This window comes from Eptesicus fuscus, chromosome 16, assembly GCF_027574615.1.
Source record: "Eptesicus fuscus isolate TK198812 chromosome 16, DD_ASM_mEF_20220401, whole genome shotgun sequence".
Lineage (NCBI taxonomy): Eukaryota > Metazoa > Chordata > Mammalia > Chiroptera > Vespertilionidae > Eptesicus > Eptesicus fuscus.
This window is the reverse complement of record NC_072488.1, coordinates 40,687,328-40,700,870: the sequence shown is the minus strand read 5'-3', so window position 1 is coordinate 40,700,870 and position 13,543 is coordinate 40,687,328. Positions and strand designations below refer to the sequence as shown.

At 40.1% G+C, this 13,543-nt stretch overlaps 1 protein-coding gene and 1 non-coding gene across 3 annotated transcripts; both read right to left on the bottom strand.

Moving 5' to 3' along the window:
• Positions 1-95: 95 nt before the first annotated feature.
• MIR9227 (microRNA mir-9227) lies at positions 96-174 on the bottom strand. Its single transcript, NR_130524.2, is given in 1 exon segment — positions 96-174. It is a non-coding gene; the product is annotated as a microRNA mir-9227 (primary transcript).
• A 5,753-nt stretch (positions 175-5,927) lies between these two features.
• Positions 5,928-13,482, bottom strand: PNO1 (partner of NOB1 homolog). Of its 2 annotated transcripts, XM_008147525.3 has the most exons (7): positions 13,230-13,482; positions 12,861-13,010; positions 10,940-11,023; positions 10,696-10,756; positions 10,362-10,479; positions 7,200-7,270; positions 5,928-6,527 (listed from the first exon to the last, which is right to left on the bottom strand). In XM_008147525.3, exons 1-7 carry the CDS (start codon positions 13,434-13,436, stop codon positions 6,460-6,462), a joined length of 759 nt encoding a protein of 252 aa, XP_008145747.1. In that variant the 5' UTR covers positions 13,437-13,482; the 3' UTR covers positions 5,928-6,459. The 2 variants fall into 2 exon arrangements, with proteins under 2 accessions (XP_008145747.1, XP_054584332.1); XM_054728357.1 differs by lacking the exon at positions 10,940-11,023.
• Between the last annotated feature and the right edge of the window lie 61 nt (positions 13,483-13,543).

The following is a 13,543-nucleotide window of genomic DNA, read 5'->3' as shown; positions in this document are numbered from 1 at the left end:
GGAATGTGCGCAGAGGGTGGTCTGTTGACTGTGCCGCTGAATTGCCCTGGTGGGAAGGAGGCAAAAGCTCCAGACTGCGCTGAGCCCCAGTTCCGACTGCACTGAAACCCCAGTTCCGGGCGAGAATCTGGGAATCCAGATTCTTTGGGGGAGAGACTAGACTGTTTGGCAGCGGGTGAAACTCGAGGGCGCCTTTCTCTCAGAGGTGCTTGCAGTGAGTACCGAGGGACACTGAGACCCAGGAACCTCATAGGGCGGGGCCGACAGGAAGCCAAGGCTGTAGGCTCCACCCTGAAACTCCGCCCCATCCAAGCTGAGCAGAGAGGCTTTTATAATTTTGCAAGTCTAGTCGAATAAGGCTGTCTCCCAGCGTAGACACAGCTGATCCTCACAGCCAGTTGGCTTGGAGGTCAACTCCTCCCACTGATACCAACAACAATCAAGACTTAACTACAACAAGGTTGTACACACAGTCCACAAAGGGGGGCACCAAGAGTGTCCACCTCAAGTAACTGGGGAGGCCAAGCCACTGGCCCATATAGGACAACTAGCACATAAAGCTACCCTACCAACTCAGGGAAGCAGCGAAAATTGGGAGACAAAGAAACAGATCACAAACCAAAGAAATGGAGGAAAACAAACGACTGGACATAGAGTTCAAAACCACAGTTAAAAGGTTTTTCAAGAATTTCCTAGAAAAGGCCGATAAATTTAGCGAGACCCTTAAGGGTATGCGAGAGACCCTCGAGGATATGGAAAAGGACCAACTACAAATTAATCATACACTGCCTGAAATAAAAAATATTATACAGACACCCAACAGCAAACTAGAGGAATGTAAGAAGTCAAAGATTTGAAATACAAAGAAGCAAAAATAACTCAACTGGAAAAGCTAAAAGAAAAAAGAATCCAAAAATTTGAAGATAGTATAAGAAGCCTCTGGGACAACTTCAAGTGTACCAACATCAGAATTATGGGGGTGCCAGAAGAAGAGAGAGAACAAGATAATGAAAACCTATTTGAAGAAATAATGACTGAAAACTTCCCCCACCTGGTGAAAGAAATAGACTTACAAGTCCAGGAAGCACACAGAACCCCAAACAAGAGGAATCCAAAGAGGACCACACCAAGACACATCATAATTAAAATTCCAAGAGCAAAAGACAGAGAATATTAAAAGCAGCAAGAGAGCCGAAACCGGTTTGGCTCAGTGGATAGAGCGTCGGCCTGCGGACAGAAAGGTCCCAGGTTCGGTTCCGGTCGGGGGCATGTACCTTGGTTGCGGGCACATCCCCAGTGGGGGTTGTGCAAGAGGCAGCTGATCGATGTTTCTCTCTCATCAATGTTTCTAACTCTATCCCTCTCTCTTCCTCTCTGTAAAAAATCAATAAAATATATTTAAAAAAAAAAAAAGCAGCAAGAGAAAAACAGTTAATTACCTACAAGGGAGCACCCATACGATTGTCAGCTGATTTCTCAACAGAAACTATGCAGGCCAGACAGGAGTGGCAAGAAATAGTCAAAGTGATGAATAGCAAGAACCTACAACCAAGACTACTCTACCCAGCCAAGCTGACATTCAGATTTGAAGGGCAGCTAAAGAGCTTCACAGATAAGAAAAAGCTAAAGGAGTTCATCAACACCAAACCAGTATTATATGAAATGCTGAAAGGTATTCTCTAAGAAGAGGAAGAAGAAAAAGGTAAAGATAAAAATTATGAACAACAAATACATGTCTATCAACAAGTGAATCTAAAAACCAAGTGAATTAAAAATATGATGTACAGTATAAACTGGTGAATATAATAGAATCAGGGGCATAGAAAGGGAGTGGACTGACAACTCTCAGGGGTAAAGGGGTGCAGGAAGAGACTAGACAAAAATCGTACACCTATGGATGAGGACAGTGGGGGGTGGGAGGTAAGGGAAGAGGGTGGGATGGAAACCAGGTGGAGGGGAGCTATGGGGGGAAATAAGAGGAACAACTGTAATAATCTGAACAATAAAGGTTTATTAAATTTAAAAAACACAACAAAAAAAAACAAATACTGTGTGATTCTACTTATATGAGTTCCCTGAGTTCTCAAATTCAGAGAAAGTAGAATGGTGGTTGCCAAGGAGGAGGAATTGGGAAATTAGTGTTTCATGGGTACAGTTTCAGTTAGGGAAGGTAAACTTCTGGAGATGGATGATGGTGGTGATTGTACAATGTATACTTAAAAATGGTTAAAATGGTAAATTTTGTGTGTTTACCACAATTTAAAAGTGCACAAGATCGTGAAAAAGCATCTCAATCTTTCTGGATAGTTTCCAGGACTTAAATATTGTTCAAACTCATGTGTCTTGAAACATTAATCCTTAGTCTTTAAAAATTCCCCCAAACTCAAAAATCTCATTGCATTACATAACATTTAAAGTCCTTTGCCACTTCAACCTTTCACTTTCCCTCGGCATTATAAATCTATCAGCTAACCAGATCAAATGAGCAATTCCTTGTTCTCAAAACTCCTACAGATTTACTTCGTGTATTTGACCAGTTAAGTAATTAGCATTTCCACAGGAGCATTTTACAAGTGCTAGGATGGCTATGTACATTGTCACTGTATACTTTCAAGTAATCTAACATTAAGCATGCTGGCCCCATCTTAACATGACTGAGATAGGAAAGTTAGGTCTCTTTCCCAGATTCTTGATGAACATGAGCTTTCTTCTCTATCATCCTAATTCTAGGTAGCATGAGTACTGGAACCTAAATCTTCTGGAATGACTAGGAGGAAACACCTACGCCTCCCCCCTTACCAGCCACTAAGAAAAGACTACTCGTGTCCATTCTCCAGCTAAAATGTAAATTGTTAGTCAGAAATTGTGCTATATACTAAGTAGGATGAGAGGCAGACACTATAATTACAGTATAGCATGACAAATGGCATAGAAACAGATACCATGGCTAAGGTTTTGAGGTGCTGATTTAGTGATAAGATCAACTATCACTGTGATAATCAGATTTATCTCTTAATTCCTTCTTCGTTATTCCCATTACAAGAATTGAGTTTCCTCTACATTTTGTCTCCCTTTCAAACCCTTAGTACTTCTCCCTCGGAGACACCTAGAACTCAAGGTGCTCCAAGTTTACGAATGAAGAGATTTGCTACCATCGTACATACTCTTCATGCTGCTGTGTCGCCAAAGGATAAAAAACTATTTGTGGTGGGAAATTTTCCCAGCAATTCCTCAATGGATTCCCACTAAAATATGTAAATATATCCAATCCCATACAATGTACAGACTACATTGTAACAGTGGCACATGTAACTGATATAAATGAAACAGAAGCTGAATACTTTTCTTGTTCTTACATGAACTTTAGAGTTCGTTTAAAAAATGCGTAAGCTATAGACAGCCAGTTTGAAAGGGTATTGCCATGGACTAGAACAAAGAATATCCTTACATATTATTCTACACTGTCATTAAAATTTTTCCCAGATTTGGATCACCCCCATTACTTGTAATAGTTCCTCACGCCCATGGGGGGGAGGGGGGGGAGAATCATCTGTTTGGTGCTTGGAGACAAGCGTAACACATCTCTAGATATTTTAGAATTACAACAGCATGTTGTATAATTACCCCAAACAAACTTGCAAACTGATTCTTTGAATGTCTGGCGGCAATTTGGAAAGGACATGAAGGGGTTTGGTCCCTTCCACTGTGTAGAGGGCCCCCTGGGAAGGCACCTGAGCATTCTAAATTGGCCCCTTTTGGCCAAGAGGGACCTGCTTCTCACAATCCAATTGTCCACAGCTGTTGCCTGAGCTTCTGTTCAAACCAAGGTTGAAACCTCGTGATGGCTGGTACCATGGATCTGTCTCTTGCCCAGTGGGGTGAGCTGGGCCTCCTTGGAGAAGAAACCTGGGTTCCACAAGATATGTGATCAGTGCTGGGGCCCTGCCAGCAGGCGAGGGGATCCCAAGGCAGGTGCTGGGCATGGAGGCCATAGGGGCATAGGCGACCAAGGAGACAGAACTAAACCTCACATCACCCTGCTTGGCCCCGGAGGATGGCTGGTTAGCCAGAGACGGGTAAGATTCCTCAGGGAAGGAACAACCTAAGACAGGCACAGTCGCATAGGGGCCATCAGAAGAGAACTTGGGGGTCAACAGAGGTGGGGCACAGACCTTCACCCCCCCAAGTTTGCAGGGACCTGAACCCTCATCCCTGCTGAAGATCTCCTGCCCCCATGGCTGCTCGGCTTCACATGCCCAGCTCAAATCGGGATCCAGGTAACAGAGACTTGGCCGACAGCAGATGCCCTCCCACTGCAACAAGACTTGATGGAGATGTCTGCACCCATGATCCGGGGAACTGGGGTCTATGATATCTAAATCCAGCCTAGCACCAGGAATGCTCAGGGCCTACTCAAGAAGGCAAATAATCCTCTCCACTAATAATTACAGGGTAAAACAAGATGGTTGTTAGAGTATTAAATTTGACAGTAAAATAGTCAAGTTTTCAGACTAATTTAAATTGGCCAATCAAAATAAGCAAATACTCTAGAAAAATCAATTGTACTGGACAAAAAAGCTGTTACTAAAGTGTTAACTAAAATTTTTATTGGTAGTTCATCTCATGGTAAAATTGCATAACATATAATGAACCTAAAGCAGTCACATTTTAGTGTAAAAAAGTAAAATTTAAAAGCTATCAAGATTACAGCATAAAATTTCCAAAAGCCTCCCAATATTTAAACCAAAAAAGGGGGGATAGTAGAAGAATATCATGTAAGGAAAAATATCCTGCAAATAAATTACATCTAGAAAATTTTTACTTTAGAAAACTAACTTTCATTTGTAATGCTAATAGCAAGTCACCCAGGTAAAACATACATGGTGTCAAAGCAAGCCAAAGGAAAATCATTTGGGCAAAAAGTGAAAAAGGATCGCAAGTCAAATTTATAGAAAATATTCCTTTATTAACTTTTGGTCGAGAATATGTTTGTATATTTTCAGAAAACAACTCCGAGACATGTGGATTCCTGCAACAGAGAGTAATTGACAGGAGTGCTCCAGCCATGAAGTCAGAAGAGAAACAGTCCAGAGATGGAAGACGCTGACGATGCCTTGCCATACTAGCAGTCAGCAGATATGTGTCACTGCAGATTGCCCAGGACCAAACCAGAGAGGGTCGGACCTGCAATACCACCATTTGTCCACCATCCAGAACTGAAATATCATTGCTGTTATGAACACATAAACAACTGTTGGACATAGAAATTGGGACTCAAAAGAACTGTTGGCCCAGAAAGAAACTCACTATAGACTGATTCATTTGCCTCTCAGCATAACCATTATTGCTTGTCTCATTTTCGGTTCCTATAAGTGTATTCCTAGTATCACATGAGCTCACTCATCTAGGGGAAATGATGAACAACATAGACTGAAGATCAAGAACAGCATTGATCAGACTGTCAGACCTCAGAGGGAAGGTAGGGGAGGGTGGGGACAAGGGAGATAGATCAACCAAAGGACTTGTGTGCTTGCATATGAGCCTAACCAGTGATCGTGGACAACAGGGGGAGGGGGGCATGCGTGTGGGGGGGTTTGGGAAGGGAATGGGGGAGGGGGTTGATGACAAATATGTGATACCTTAATCAATAAAGTAATTAAAAAAATACATACGCACTTTAATAGCTGGTAGTTGTTAAAGGAAAATGAAATGTATTTTAATAAACACTGCCTTTATAATTAAAAAAAATGCGTAAGCTGAATCATAACATTTAATTAGGCAGACACTAGTTAAAACAACTATTACACTTGTAGAACATATTTTCTTAGGTAAAAACATTATTTTACCATATTTTACTACTTAGAAGAAATAAACCCAACTTATATACTTATGTGAAAAATAACATGTCAGCCTTGTATTGTGATAAAAACTTTTAATTTTACAAGTGGTAAAACAGAAAGATTAGCCTTTTGGTTCACACAGCATAACCAAAATACTGCTTATGACCTGATTCTAAAATAGGCACATCACCAGTATTGAGGGACATCATTCAGAGAGGTTTTCTGGGAATAGTTCTTTAATTACAACTCATAGAAAAGAGTTGTAGGAAAGAAATGTTTATAAATCTGTAATTTAATAACACAAATTCAAAAAGAAAAATAAGAATATTCCCTCCAAATAAGAGAACTAAAAATTATGCATGTAATTTAAAACAAAATAAGATAAATTATAATTAATGTTTAAGTATAATAATGGTATGAAATTTTGATACTTAAGTTACCCTCAAAGCTGTTGAATGAATGCTATCGAATATTTCCTTACGGGTTTATGCTTCTGGCTAAGAACTGAAGAACAGAGACGGAGGTTTAAAGTGACCGAAAATTCTTCCCATGGTTTCTTGGGACCACTTGTAAGCTCTTCTCTACAGTCCAAAGACAAGAAAAAGTCTCTGATTTGAAATCAGAATCGATCTGCTGCTCTGCTAGCCACAGCTCGAATATTGCCATAAACCTTTGATGGAGGATTTCCTGTAGAGGAAACAAAACAAGCTTATTTATCTGTAGAATTATACTCACATATATAGAAGCTACATTGGAAATGGTCTACAAAACTCTAAAAAGAAAAGGAACATTTTCCATTGGATCTAGCTTTAACAAAAGGCCTAAAAAGGAAACCATACCCAAATATTCTCCAAAAAATCCATTTTAAATCCTAAGAGCCAAAATATTTAGGAAGGAAGCTAGTTAGTCAGACCTGGGCACCAAGGGAGAATCTCCAGTGTTTTCTGAGTATATTTCTACACTCCCTGTAACTCCTGTCCAAGTTACTGATCCTGCTGCCCTGTGGGAAATGGGACCAAGTAGATTAGGTTGATTCGTGCTGATCAGCAGCTCCCTTTTTGTTGAACCTCACATATGGTGTCATTGCCTGACGCTCTGAAATGGCTTTTCTGTGCACGTCGTTCATCAGGGAAAGACAGTGAAGATTTAAGCAATACAAGCCAATAAACCCTTTCTCTTTAGCAGACATGGAATCCAAGCAAAAAGATTCCTACTTTCTTCTCTCAGGTTCTCATTTGCCTGCCCCCAAGAGTCTATTTGCTATCTTGAACATTTCTCTAAACTGATGTACAAATCTGGTTTATTCTAGATCCTCTATTCTCTTCTTTTCAGAGAAAATACAAAGAAATAAACGATTACCCAGGATGAGGTTGCAAATGGCAGTTCTTGCCATCTTGATGTTTTGGAAAGAGCCAAGGATATGAACTTTCCTGCAAGAAAAAGTGAGACAAGTTAGCAACAAAACACATTTCCTTAGCCAAGTCTTATAATCCAGGAACTGAAAAATCATAGATACAGATTTCTAAGTAAAGGCTGTGACGATGGCTGCACAACTCTGCAAACATGCTAAGAACCCAATTTGAAAGGGGGAATTTTATAGCATGTGAATTATGTCCCAATATAAAAAATGTTAGAAAATACAGAAACTAAACATAAAGACAAAACTAAGACATTAGATTTTGGGTATATAATGACCACCATCCAAGAACTAGTAAGTGCTTTCTGTGTGTTAGAGCTTCATACACTTGTTCTCCTTTAATCCTCATAGGAGAATCATTAGGTAGATGCTATTACTGTTTTACAGATGATGAAAAGGTTTACAAGAAACCTGTCCAAGATTACACACTGGCAGAGCTGGGATTATTGATTACCAAGAAATGCAAGGAATACTATACTTAATTAAAACATCTTTGGATTTCAACTATATAGCTTTCTAAGATTACCTAAATCTCTTCAGTACTCACTGAGGATCACCCAGACCATTTTAATGGGAGTTCCTTGCTGAAGGACTTAAAGATCTAAAAGAGAGCATTCTGCCTATTCAACTCATCTTCCAAAGTGTCAGTAAACCATCCAAAATCGGCAGTGGGAACATCAAGCAGAAAGCTCTCCCCCCATAGGCTCAGGTATTTCTGAAATTGGGGTAAGAGTAAAGCTACAAACAAAAAAATCAGTTAAAGTCTATTCAGGATGATCCCCAGGTTTTCTCCCCCATTCCATGCAAACAGGCAACCAACCCTCTGAGAGGGGAGCTGTTTATTGGAGAAGGTAAAAACCATGGGTACCAGGCTCAGCTGAAGAAGTATCATGTTATAAATGGGCAATGTCAAGCAAACATTTGCACACTGTCTTCCATAACGGGCTCCAAAGCCTGTCAGCAGGTAATACTGAACACTGGTCTAACAAAATACACAATGCACAGACAGGATGGGGAAGAATAGTAAACTGGATCGTGAGAAAGGTTGAGTGTGTGGGTGGAGGAGAGGGGTGAAAGAAAGCTAAATCCTCATCATTTATAGTAGTCAACAATGAATCTGAAAAAAAATCAAGAAGCTGGCATATAAATAAGATATTTGGAAATACGGAGATAAATAATTTTTAAAAATTCACTAAGAGTTGAAATTGGCTCCTCTAAAGAGGAGGAAATGGAGGTAGGTAGTAGAAATTTTTGGCTTTGTAAAATATGTGTATGTCTGACAAAAATAAAATTCTTTAAAATAAAGCATGAAAGATGAGAACACAGAGACAGCAAGAATATATAAAGCATCAGTAGTTTTCCTACTAAAACAAAGTAATGGGGCAGTAGTTGGAATGGAATGGAGGTCTCTGGACATACAGTCAACATGACTTCCTATCTGACATATCTGCATTATATGGAGCAAGTAGTTTTTAGTTTTAAATCTTGCTCACATTATATTGTATTTTACCAGATTAGCAACTCATCCAAAATAACATTTAGAGGTGCATAACCGTCCACTTTATGGCAAGATCATAATTAATATAAATTGTTCAACTTGTGGATTTCCAATTAGCCTATTTGTAGCAAAAACTACCAGATAGTACATTTCTTTAATTTTTAGTAGTAATTCAATTTACAAACACACACACACACACACACAAAAGATCTAAAAAGCAATTAAATAGCAACATTATTCATAATAGCATCAAATTGAAAGTCCCAATGTCCATCATCTGTGGGTGGATAAACAAAATGCAATATATCCATATATTGGACTGGTACTTGGCAATAAAAAGGGATTACTGATACAGCCAACAGAATGGAGAGACTCAAAACAACATGCTAACTAAACGAAGCCACATACCAAAGACTACAGACTGTGAATTTCTAGAAAAGGCAAAACCACAGTGACACAAAGTAGATCAGTAAGTGCCTGGGTATGGTGCTGCACGGGTACACGAGGAACTTTTGGGGTGATGGAACTGTGTGAGCGAAGTGGGATTACAGGACTAGTACCTCTGCCCAAACTCACTGAACTGTACACTTAAAACAGGTGAATGTTATTGTACGTAAATCATACCACAATAAAGCTGTTAAATTATTTCAAGGAGTACATTTTTTAAGTTAACACTTAAAAATACTTATAAATACAAGATGTAGTATCCATAATATGATTAGCAAACCGGTTCATTTTTAGATTTCTAAATTAAGTTTTTAGGGCTATATTTTAATATATGGTATATATTTCACAATTTTTGAAATTTCAAGTTCAAAAAAACTTTTCCTCTGGCTCCCTAGACTCAATTCATAAAAGATCAAAATTATAATACACCTGTCCTCAGGTAAACAGGGCCACCAATGTATTACTATAGTTATTCTTTAAGTACAGAAATAGTTGAGCCGCTCAGTTTAGAACAAAGATGAGACAATTTCAAATAAAATTATTTTTGGATTCAGTAGCAGGCAACTGCTTCGTCTCCCAACTTTGTGCATTATATAATCTCTGAGCCATCTGCTAATGATCCCAACCTGGCAACAGAGCACCTTCAGCCTCACGGAGGGGTAATCCCAGCCTGACTTCCTGCACCCTTACGTTGAGCCGGTCTCATCTTATTTATGTTCCCATATTACCGTTCTCTCGTTTCTGCCCAATGTGCACTACTCACCTTCCTTTTAGGAAAGGCCTTTATATACATATTTTAAAGGAAAGTCTCACAATAGCATTTAAAACATCCACTCCTTGCTCTCCCCTACTGACTTAATAGATTCCCCTGAGAAACTATTTACATTTTAACTTGTCCTGTAATTCCTTTTAATACTGGTTCCAAACATTACCTTCATGCTAATTGAGAAAAAAACGCTAAATTTCTAAGATTTTCCTAACTTAATCTGCTTTCAAAGTAGGTAACTATTCCTCCAGAACCATATGCTGACAAAGATTCAGTGGCAACCCTATGCATAAAATACAACTTTTATGACCTTCTGAGAGGCCATTTTATCTTTATGACCAAGCAAAAGATCAAATGTAAATTACAACCATTTTCTCAAGATCACATACTTACACATCAGCTAGAACTATCCGCGTCCGTGTCACATTCTCTATGGTGAATTTGGTTTTTCCTCCTTTGCCAGCGATTCTTCCTATTGCCCTTGACAGGTGGTCTCCCTTGAGAGGCTTCACTAAATGAGAAAAGCAAGACCTCAAGAGGCGAGCCATTCCAGTACGCCACCCACTTCTACATAACAGGTAATCTTTAATGCAATTTCCCTCCTAACAGACATAAAATATGCATTTTTTTAAAAAGCTGCTAATAATCAACTGATGCTTTAGGAAAGCTGAGAAACACAATATACAAAAGGACAGTATTTCATTACAAAAGACCGCCATACACTCACCATCTGTAATTTCAAAAGACTCTAAGAAGAGGTCATCCAACCTAATGAGAGCAAGTGCATCCTACAATATAAAAAGGAATACTGTGAAGCCCTTCCATTTAAAATCCCTGAGAATTAGTGTTAAGCTAAAATTCACAAATTGTGGAACTAGAAAATTCATATTAAAAAAAAAGTCCCAATTCATTGAAACATTCATTTTGAGTATTTTTCAAGCCCCTATTTCAGATGTCATGAAATCACTCACCTCTACCTGAAACCCGAGAATAAAGGCTTTCACAAAATCGGCGGCTTTTGTCAGAGCACTAACATCCTTGGTTTCTTTACAAGTCTGTTTTAAAAGAGGCACACATTACAGGTGGTGATGAAAAAGATAATATTCTAACAGAATACTAGGAATGACCTTTCCCTTTATTGTCATTTCCTTCACCACCACCCTTCCCCCAGTGTATTCTCCATGACCCAGTTTTTGCTGAGGTAAGTACTGTTTAACTTGCAAAATAAAACTTTCCCAACTCCAGAGGTAGACAGTTCCACCAAAATGCTGTCAAATGACTGTACTCCATCCAAATCTGACTTGGGTTTAACAGCAAGATCCCTCTGGCACAGCCAGAATGCACGCACACTGAAGCGTCCTCAGACCAGCCCCTCAATGTGTCAAGGCCCGAGCCAGTTGTCTTATCTTTCAATATAGTCTTCCCTGCAAGTTGTGATCTAATCTCCCAACTTCAATCATGTATGTACTAATGCTTCCCACAGCAACAACTCCAGTAAGAACTACCTAGAGTGGTTTAAGCAGGGATCCCGAGCTCAAAGAGTTCATTCGATAATCACAGAAACAGCTATACATAAAATGCCTACCACTGCAAATGACATGCATTATAAAGGTGCTTTCTGTACTATAGCTCTAAGCTTCACAACAACCCTAAATATTAAGTGATATAAAGACTAATGTTCCAGGCAACTAAAGTACTAAAAGGTGAAAAAGGTAAGATATGAACATAGGTCTGATTCCAAAACTGTTATTTCCGCTCTCCGACATAAGCTCACAATCTAACTGAGGAGACCACATACTTGACAAATTTGAAACCATACAGGGTTGTATAAAACTAGACCCTGTATGAGTCCGGTTTTAAAACTGGATCCTATCCCAATCCTATACATGACCTTGAACAAGTCCCATAAATACTCTAGGTCTTAAGTTTTCTCATTGTAAAATAAGGGGGTCAGGATAGAAGATCCCAAGAGGTCCCGACTAGTATCAAAATTCACGTATCAGCTTGATGACTTTGGCCAAGATACTCCTTTGACCCTCAGTTTCCCCACATCCTTAAGACAGATTATAATTAACTTTGGTCTTTGATTCTGATACAAAGTTGGCACTCAGAAAAAGAAGCTCAAAGTCAATTAACCCTTTGCACTCGCTTGCTTTTTTCTCGATTCCTTTATTCTAATGCTAACCGTGTCGAGTCACACTCGACATCCAAGTGCAAAAGGTTAATTTTGATTGTCAAACCACTGGGCTGACACTATAGGAAAAAAATATATATACACATATGTGTAAGTACCACATATATGTGTATATAACATATATGTGTGTATATATATAATTTATACTTATTCCTAAAATACATTTTCCCCAAATACCAATAAAATATATAGTGCAGCAAGTACTTCAGCTCATTATTTACAAACTTCTGTTTATGACAACCTCTTTAGTTGGCCTTTTCTCAGTTCAACACAGAACATTATAAAAAATATGCACAGCAGCCCTGACCGGTTTGGCTCAGTGGATAGAGGGACAGCCTGTGGACTAAAAGGTCCCAGGTTCCATTCCGGTCAAGGGCATGTACCTTGGTTGCATGCACATCCCCGGTAGGAGGTGTGCAGGAAGCAGCTGATCGATGTTTCTAACTCTCTTTCCCTCTCCCTTCCTCTCCGTAAAGAAAATCAATAAAATATACTTTAAAAAAATATGCACAGCATAACCACTATTTTGCTATAATCTCAGGCTCAATTTATGAACTCAACTAATATATGTGTTAAATGCAAACTCACTAAATTAGAAAACTGAGAGAAACTCATTTAACAAAATAAGTCTCACTGAGGAAAGTCTATTCATGCATGTTCATCCCCGTATATTGGGAAATGATCGGCATTCTCCATACCCTGATTTCTACATTCCTCGATTTCAAGTTAAAGCGTATCTGAAGTCCCAAATGTTCTACAATAGGAGTAAATATCTTCATCCAGTTCTCTTTTAATGGTGTGTATCTGTTAGCCGGGACTGGAATTTTCCTTGTTTCTTCTTTCCCATCCTGCAATAAAAGAACACACAATTCAGATGTCTGAAGGAAGGGGGGTGGAGCTGTAACATGACAACTGATCCACACGAAAAAAAGCTTCCTTTCTCGTAACGAATTAAACATCAGCGGAGTCACTTCAGCTTCAGAAGAGCCCATGCAGCTTCACCATCACCACCGACTTGGCCTCCCCCTGGTCCCTAACCCAACTCCCGTCCCGGGTCCCGCCAGTACCAGGAACCCGTCCCCGGAGAGGGGCGGGAACACCGGCCTCTTCGCCGGCCGGGCCTCCTCGGTGTCCATGCGGCTCGCGTCCCCGCCCTCCCCCGCCGCGGACAGCTCCTCCGCCTGCCTTTTCTTCGCTCTCCGGCCACCCTTGCGGGTGACCTGGGTGAAACCGTCCTCGGCCACAGCGCTCTGTGCCTCCATTTCGGCGGCCATCCTCAGGAATCTCCAGCCCCCGCAGGCGCTTCCGGGTGGAACACGTGCGCCGCTGCACTGCGCAGGCGCACCACGTGCTCGCCAACCAGACGCAGGGCTCCGCCCCC

Coding starts and splice junctions, on each gene's coding strand:
- PNO1 (XM_008147525.3), bottom strand. CDS start 13,436: ATGGCCGCCGAAATGGAGGCACAGAGCGCTGTGGCCGAGGACGGTTTC. Junction 13,011..13,229: donor TCTCCGGGGACGGGTTCCTG/GTACTGGCGGGA, acceptor CTTTTATTGCAG/GATGGGAAAGAAGAAACAAG. Junction 6,528..7,199: donor CATTTGCAACCTCATCCTGG/GTAATCGTTTAT, acceptor TTTCCTCTACAG/GAAATCCTCCATCAAAGGTT.